The sequence below is a fragment of the Miniopterus natalensis genome, chromosome 12 (assembly GCF_054644295.1).
Source record: "Miniopterus natalensis isolate mMinNat1 chromosome 12, mMinNat1.hap1, whole genome shotgun sequence".
In the NCBI taxonomy this organism is placed as follows: domain Eukaryota; kingdom Metazoa; phylum Chordata; class Mammalia; order Chiroptera; family Miniopteridae; genus Miniopterus; species Miniopterus natalensis.
This window is the reverse complement of record NC_142092.1, coordinates 38,042,208-38,051,032: the sequence shown is the minus strand read 5'-3', so window position 1 is coordinate 38,051,032 and position 8,825 is coordinate 38,042,208. Positions and strand designations below refer to the sequence as shown.

Below are 8,825 nucleotides of genomic sequence, written 5' to 3'. Positions count from 1 at the left end.
TTCCTGTAAATGGAGCAGCTGAATTATTTGGCGCTTAGCAGATTTCAGAAAATGAGACTAAGTTGTCCTTCCTCATGAGCCACTTGTCAGCAAGTCCAAGTAGTAAAGTAAGTTCAGTTTACAACATGAAATCACTGCTCGTTGGTCTGAAAGCCTTGTCAGAGAGGTTCTCTTGTGGGCATATTTAATTTATGCCATTTACATTTTGTTGTCATTTTCCTGTTTTTTCCCCCCTTCCCTTCCTTCTTGATGTACCTTTAAAAATTTTTTTTAAAAAATAAAACATCCCTGAGTGGATACAGTGCAACATCTGCATCAAGCAGTGATTGTCATTTACGAAGCACGGGGTGGAAAGTAGAGGGCGCGGGGTGTTTTTTCCAGTGCACACTTTGTCATGAATGTGTCATGGACATTGGTGAGTGTTCACGGGGAAGGGATGGAAATCACATGTGGTAAAGGAAGTTGCTCTTACCAAAATTTCAAAATACCTCGAGATGGAGTCACAGCAGATGTTTAAAGGGCAGCTTTTAAAAGTGCTTTGTTACCATCGAAAATATGACTCGATTCTCTTTTAAGGGACAGATTTGGCAACTGTGGCGAGAAACGGAAATCTCTTTTCTCAACTGAAGTGGGCTGAGCGTGGACGGTTTCCACCGTGCTGTTTTGGTTCAGTCTCTAGCTGTTTCCGATCCCCCAGCTTCAAAAGGTTCTTGCCGTCCCAGTTAAATGCCTGCACTAGTGGAAATGACACAAACTCAAATCTAGTACCTCCTGAGGCAAATGTGGGGAACAATCTTTTTTCCTACATCACCCGTGGGACAAGGGATGAAAAAATCCTCAGCCTCTTCATCAACTGAGCCAATTTAAATCCTCTAAGGTAAATTGGAGGAAACAAATGATCCCCTTTGCAATGGAGCAGGAATTACAGGCTGACAACGGAAAACACTAGGCCAAGAGAACAATGAAAACAAACTTTGACATAAGTTCAAAGCTCAAAGGGAAACACCAAGTAGACACATTAAACATCGCCTATCACAAGCCAATCATAAAACATACATTGCATTTGGAAACAGCTTGGTTTAATTGAGTGCCTTCCATTACCCTGTTTTCCTAGCAATCAGTAAAGTAATCTTTCCATTAGAAGGAAATATGACTCTTGGAATTAATTCTTTATACAAAGAGCTAGCAGGAGTGACATTTACACCAAAAAGAACTGAGTCCCTGTAGTAGCATAATAAGCTGTCTACAGCTGTCTTCTCAGACACCGAAGTTAATTTGGTTCAATGTAGTTAAATTAATTGAATATAACAGTAGTTGAGAAAGAGATTCATTATTTTAAAGCCTTTTTGTTTTTCCCCATTGGTCTGGAATTCATCAATCATGAGGTGGGAAAGGCTCTGTTTTCTAAAAGGAAATGCTGGCACTACCGTTTGATTGTTGTGGAGGAGCTCTGTGGCATCGTGGCGACCGCTCTCGACCACGTAACTTCAGGAAAGCCTGAGAGATGGGCCAGAACTCAAAGTTTCCACTGATGGAAACTTTGCAAAGCAGGCGTGCGTGTGTGTGCGTGTGCATGCATGTGCGTGTGTCAGACAAGAAAAAAGGGGCAGGTCTCCATGAGTTGATGGCTGGGCTACACTTACAGGATATCATAATTTTCACTGTTTCATACATAAAGTTCTCCTTTCCCTTCCTTTTAAAAAATCTTATTTTGGATCGGATAAGACCAAAGGCATAAGGCCTCAGACCACAGGTAGAACAAACTCTTTAGAATTTACGCCTTTTCTGGTGATCAGTTTGCCTTTTCTGAAGAGCAGGTGGGGAACTGAGAATTTGTACTGGGAAGCCTAAACTCTCCAATCCTCTTCTCACCTCTTGCATTCTGTTCTTTTAAAAGTTGCTAAGAAGATAATCGTTTTGGCTTTGGGGTGTATTTGTTTTATACAATACCTAACATCTTTTTTTCCAATCTGTCAAGTTGCTATGTTTTTATAATACAGTATTTTGGAGCTGGAAAGAATTAGAGACTCCAGACTAAAGGACATATAAGGTCCTGCCTCCCCCTTTATTGCTGCTTTTTCTAACAAACTTATTAATGAGAATGGATATAAAGAACTACTTCTTCACTTTGTATATTTTCTTTTTACTTCTTTGCAAAAAAAAAAAGAAAAAAATGGTCAGAGAGAAAATGTTTACATGAAATGGCATTGGGATCCTGGCTTCTTTTACTTTAATTTTATCAGAAAAAAATTGCTGGTGGTTTTAACCTGCAGACTGTATTTCTCTGTTGAAGACACAGTAAGCACCAAAATCAAGTTTCTTTCACAACCTGAAATCCAAAGAAAAAATGTGTTTTGCATGTCCTGGTGAAAAATCTATTGTTTGGTCAAAAAAGTCCTGGACTCCATAATATTACCTATGGCCTAATTCTTAAAACAGGAAAATGGCTACAAATACTTCTATTTCCCCCCCAATATGTACCATCTTGACAAGGCTTTGATGTCATTGATAGAGGCCATGCATTATAATTCTTCCTTTATAGACTTATTTCTGAATTGGTACCATCTTGCCATTGACTATAAATAAAAATTCCAGTTGGGAAAGCAAACTCCCGATTGTCTAACATAAAGGTAACATATAACACAGAAGGTAAATAATATAAGAGAGCCTGACTGAACCTCCTTTGCTAGTAGGTATGATATTTTAAGCAACAGTGCATGTGCATGTATAAGTAATGGTCATATATAATATTCTCAGATATTATATACTTATTACATACATGCACAGTGCTTTCCAAGACAGCTACAGATTTACACATGCACCAACTACCTAAAAACATAGAAATAGGTAAGTCTATTAAGTGGAATTTTCTTAAATTATATCTGAACAATCAACAGGAAAAGTTTCATGTAAAGTACTGCTCTGTCCTTGTATATATCTACAATAAAATTCTATAAACAGTTGTCTCCCAAAACATACCCGAATAAAATTAAAAAAAAAAAGATAACACCCAGTGTCCTATATTTGTATATTTATGGTCATTTCAAAAACAAACAAACAAATAAAAGAGCCCCACTCAGGTGCATATTTACATTCTTCAAACTGTAGCGGTGAAAAGTAATTCTATTAAGTGCAGGACATTCCTAGTGTTGCTGTAGTGACATTTTCCTTAAGTCTCCATGAACACATTGCTTTCGTCTTAATGGTGATGCATTCCAGGGCTGTGAGGCAGTTCTGTCGCTGCCTTCATTTGCAGACGGTGGCACAGTCAGGATTAAAGAGCTCCTTGTATAACGGAGGAAAGAGCGTATTCACTATGTCTGGATGCGATTGCTTAAATACCTGCAGCTTCTCCCCGTGCAGGTTGCAGACGGCCGTGATGGTCGGTATCTTGGCTATTAACTGCAGGATGGAGGGACAGGGAAGGAGACAAAGGGGGAGGCTCATTAGTGCTCTGTCTTCTCAAGCAGTGTCCTTCTTGGCCCCAGATGAAGGGAAATGGGCTTTGGAAAAAGATGTTCAGAAAAGAAAGAAGGCTCACTTTCAGCTTTTCCTTTAGAACAAAACAAACAAAACAAAATACTCATCCCGCCCTCCCACCCCCACCCTCTGAAGGGGAAATAAAGAGAGAGAAAGGCGGACCACGCTTCCTGATTCCTTGTTCTGAAATAAAATATGTATGGGAGGCAGTCCAGTTTAAGCATCAGGAGTGGGTGCTCTGCAGGCCGGCTGACTGAGCTGGAAGCCTGGTTCCAAAATAGCTAATTGGCTGTGGGGCTGTGACACATGCAACGTTTCAGTTTTCTCATTTGTAAAATGGGCTTAGTCACAGTACCTGCTTCATTGGGTTGTTGTGTGGACTGAAGGAAGGAATTCATATAAAAGTGTTAAGAACCCTGCAGGCAGGAAACACCGTTGTTAGCTAATATTATTATTTTCTATCCCCCGCCCCCGACTTTTATGGTGTGAATATTCGATTTTTAGTTTTGGAAGGTGACGATGTTAGGAAGGTGTGGCCTAAACTGTGTGAGGTGTAATTCACAACTACCTGGACTGCTTTGCTGTCAGGCTCACTGGCCTGCCTACATCCCTCACCCCCTTTTCTGCTGTAATGCACGAAATGAAACCTGTATTCAATCAAGGGAAAGTTTAGGAGGTCGCTGACACTTGGCTCTCTTAGGGAGATGTTTGAAAAACCTGGGTGAGAATGTTCACTTATAATCGCTAGGTTTTGAAATATATAGATAATGTAGGATGTAATTCTGAGTTCAAATAACAAGAAGACAGTGTTTCGCAATAATTTAAAATGTCCACAGTTTGCCAAATGCTATAGAAGTCCTAGGAGATTAACAATTCTAGCTTTGAACATACTTGTAATTTAGGGACACTTAGAATCCATCATTTAGTGTCAAAATGAGCTGAAAACCAAAAGTCATTGTGGTCAAATTACTGTGGGAATAAGATATGTCCTCAAATAGAGCACAATTTTGCAAAAGATAACCTTGATAGCTCATATAGCTCAGCAAAGGTACACTTGAAAGTGATGATAAAATAAAATGTAATAAAACCCATCTAATCACCAATTAGGCTCACTGTGCTCCCTACCCTACTTAATCATAAGAAATCGTTTCAGTCTTTGAAGTAGAAAAGGAAATAGATAATTACTTTGTGGCTTTCCAAAATCAGAAATTTCCACTCTTTCATTAACTTCCATTTTAACAACTGATGATGATATTACCATACTATGAGCAATTTAAAAATAGCATAATGAGAGCTGTTGACATATTTATTGAAGGGATCTAGAACACATGAAGAAGTCTGGTGTTCAGACTGTCCATTTCCACTGCTATTTACTGATAGGGATAGAAATAAAAAACGTGGAATCATTGTCTATCGAATGAATGTTAAATTTTTAGACTGAGAATGAAGACTTCTGTCCAACACAATGTTACTTAAACTTGTAGTTTAAGGCACTCTGCTAAATAGCAGAAGACACAAAACAGACTGATTCTTGCTAATAGTCTACTTGGAAAGACAGATGTGAGTAATGTTACCATGTAGTCAAAAGCAGACTGAAAACCTGTGGTGAGTGCTAGGGAAGAATGGTGCTAGAAGTGGGGGATAGTAGGACATTCTGATTTCCTCTGGCAGGCCAGGAAGACTTCCCCAGAAAGTGCCATTGATAGTGGACTCTGCAAGAAGAGTGAGATTTAACTAGACACTAGGGTAGGGGTTCCATAAGATGCTCCAGGATCATATGCCAAGATGCTGTGGTGCTTGGGGCACCGGAAGGAACTGGAGGAAGTGCAACGTCACAGGAGCAGTGGGTGATCATATTCAAGGATAAAGCTGGAGAGGTGGGTATGGCCAGATCACACAAGGTCTCAGTTATGTTAAGGCCTTTGTAAGGGTTTTCAGAAAAAAAAGAAAAAGATGATCAGAATCCCATTCTGAAAGATTTACTTAAGGTCAAGGGTGGAAAACGGCATCTTTGCTGTGTTTTCATAGGTAAAGAATGTATAAATGTCCACTTAACTAGAGTTCCTTGGGAAATTATTCAAGCTTTCCTACCAGCTGGTTCACACAGAAGGAGACTATAACAGTTTCAGAACACTCCTTACACATTACAATTCTCCCTGAAATAGCTATTGAATGTAGACAGGCTTTGAAAGCTTTTATAATCATCTGCAGTTGGATTGATGATGTGCAGAGCTCCTGACGCTTCCAGAAGCAACTCTAGAATGTGTGTCGATCTTTAGTGTGTACACGAGTCACTGGGGTGCTTCCCACAAATGCAGATTACTGGGTTCTGCCCTTAGAGGTTCTGTTTCAGGAAGCCCAGGTGGAGCTCAGACTCTATGTTTGAAATGAACATCCTGTGGGGATACTGATGTAGTAGGTCCAGGAAATAGAGTTTGAGAAACACGGCTTCAGATCTTCAAATCTTATATATTTACAACTGCTTTTCAAAACAGAAAAGTAAATACTTTATCATATTTGAAACAGTCCTGGTAGCTGAGTGTAAAGCCGGCTCCTTTCAGGAGACAGACAAGGAAGTTATACCTAGAGAGGGAAGAGTCTCTGTGTTTAGTTCTATTAGTTTGGTGAGGGATAAGTAATGAGATTCCTGAGTCCCTTATGACACACAAATACTGCACAGAGAGGATTAGCGTAGTGATTAAAAAAAAAGTATGGGTTTGAAGCCTGACTGAATCCTGGATCTGCTGTTTCCAGCTATATGATCTTGGGCAAGTCATTTAACCTCTCAGCTTTCTTCTCTGTCAGATGGCAATTATAGCAGCGCCTATCTCAGAGAGTTGTGAGAAATAAACGACAACACAAACTGTCTATAGCAGTGCCCGGCACACAATGGTGACATACGTGTGAGGTTATCATGCTTCCGCTCCCACATAATGCTTCCTCCAAGGAGAGAAATACGTAGTCAAGGGCACGCTTGTTTAGCCAAATGGGACTTAGGGCAAGACACCAGCTTAGTTCTTAACCAAGCACCAAAAATCGAATCTCTGTATATCATGTGTGAATACAAAATCAGCCATTTACTTTTAGTGAAATAGAAATGCAACATATTGATTTTCGTTTTCTTGCAGCAATTAAAATAAGTTGCTCATTTAATAAACTGTGACCTATAAAATAGAATTCTAGGTACTATAATTCTTAAAGCATTTTCCTCTTTCTTTAGAGAAAGGGTAGTGTGGGAAATTAAATGTATGAGAGGAGGATTGAAACCCTTTTACCCTTGCTCACTCGCACCAGAACTATTTAACCACGTGTTTGGTTTGGGAAAGGGAATATGGACTCTTGCTTCTTTTCTGCCTAAAACTGGGTTTAAGAGGCATCTGATTCAGAAACTTGTTCTCCCCTCTTCTATGGGATTTGGATTTCGTCCCTGCTGCTCATCTGTAGAATGGGCCAAATTGTGAGAATTGCTATTTGTTAAAGAGCACTGGAACCACTTGAACAAGGAGCACTGAGGAAGGCAAAGAGCTTCCCCAATCTCTATGCTCTCGGAAGAGGATGGTTTAAAGGCATCCAATCAGCTGTGGAAATAGAAGTGCTGACAGGGGCATCCATCACGCCAAAGGCGTGGTGGGCCAGGCCACGCGGAGGCAGCAGTGGCACTTGTCAGCGCCCAGAAGGGCCTGGTGGAGGAAGCAGCAGGCAATCACTTATTGCTCATTAACATTGTGTACTACAGCTGGGGGACCCCATTTCAAAGGGAGCTCAGAGCAGCCTCAGCAGCAGTTAATGGCTCAACAACTTTTTAAACAGCTGGGGAGGTGATCCCGAAGCACTTGGAGATGGAGGGGGTAGTCAATTTCAAATCATGAAATTTCTTCATGTTTAAATAATCCCCATAGTGGGTGTAGGCAGAGGGTCTATAAAAAGGCATTTTCACACTCATCTCTATCTTATACAAGCATTTTTATAAGAAGAAGCTTTAGCTTATACCTACGGGGGTCTACAAGAAGAAAAAGCAGCTGTTTGAGAAGAGATAATAATCCTATGCCTCTTTCCAGACAGTAGTTTTATGAGAAAAATCCATAATTTTATGCCTGGCACATTTGATGTTGAAAACATGAAACATGAAGAGCGTAAAACTAGTGATCTTGTTCATATGGCTTCCAGGCCATCAAGACACCCTCCAACCTGACACAGGAAGCTGATAAAGGTTTGATCAAAGTGTAAGAAACTTCAGAAGCACTGATAAAAACAGGGCACAAGTGAGGCTAAATACATCCATTTCACTAGTTCCTTTACCTTTAAGCTTTTATTTAGTAACTTGGTACTGTGATAATAGAAAGACAAACTTCCATCTCTATATTGATGACACAGTTTTATTATTGTTATGCTAGAAATGGATGTAGGAATTAAGAAGTTAATGAACCTGTTGGCTTGTACCTCTCCCAGCTTGACCTTTCACAGTTTCCCCAGGGAAGGCTGAAGCCTTCAGACCTGAGGAGGAGATGAACCTCAAAGGGACAGACTTGTCACCACACAGTGCAGCCATTCTTCTTGGCCAGGTCATTCTCTTCTCATAGCTAGCTTGAGATCTCCATTGCATTTTCATTAACATGACATAACTTTAGGCTAATACCTATGGAGGAAAGGATGCTGTGTGGCATCTTCATGGACAAGAGCTTAAAAAGACAGAACTTTTAATAATAATAGAAAGAGAATAATAATAGTATTGCTAGTATTTCTCCTTGAAGGAATAATATTTTCTATAATAATAGAAAAGAGAGAGCCCAGTGGATGGGGGGCAGGTAACTTTCTGGCCAGCCAGGAATAGGGGAAAAGAGAGGAGTGACAGAGATTCGGAGCTTCAGCAAACTAACTCCTCCACATAGACACCTCCACATTCTGGAAGAAAGAGAGGGGTTTATCAGCATAGAACTATGGGTTAAAAACCCCCAGAGGGGTGGTGTGGCCCGTGATTGTTGGAAAGGTGGCCTCTATAGCACATGACAAGGCACAAGCATTTGCACACCATTTGGAGAAGTAGATTGAAGGCATGGCACTCACTGCAGTGCTCTAGATGTGGTAACAAAAAAATGACTCTTCCTCCAAGCTCCGCATAAGGTGAGGTGAGCGGGTTTTGTGGTCTGAGTTACACCAGTTTTGCACGCCTTCCCATTGGACATATGTATGTGTTGTTGTGGAGTTGCTACTTTTAAACTCCTCAGTCCAGCTTTGGGTGAGAACATACCTCCAGGAGTGTTGCATATATTTGCAGAAGTGCTGGGAAAAGCATATACGCCACTTAGCAATATTTTATGAGTCTAATTACCCAGAAGACACAGCAG

General features: G+C 40.4%; 1 protein-coding gene across 1 annotated transcript in view; it reads right to left on the bottom strand.

Moving 5' to 3' along the window:
- Positions 1-225: 225 nt before the first annotated feature.
- Positions 226-8,825, bottom strand: part of RORB (RAR related orphan receptor B) — a 61,838-nt gene continuing 53,238 nt past the window's right edge. Inside the window, exon 10 of the mRNA XM_016223070.2 lies at positions 226-3,402. Within this exon, the coding sequence (XP_016078556.2) occupies positions 3,247-3,402 (156 nt within the window). The 3' untranslated portion in view covers positions 226-3,246. The remainder of the gene's footprint in view (positions 3,403-8,825) is intronic.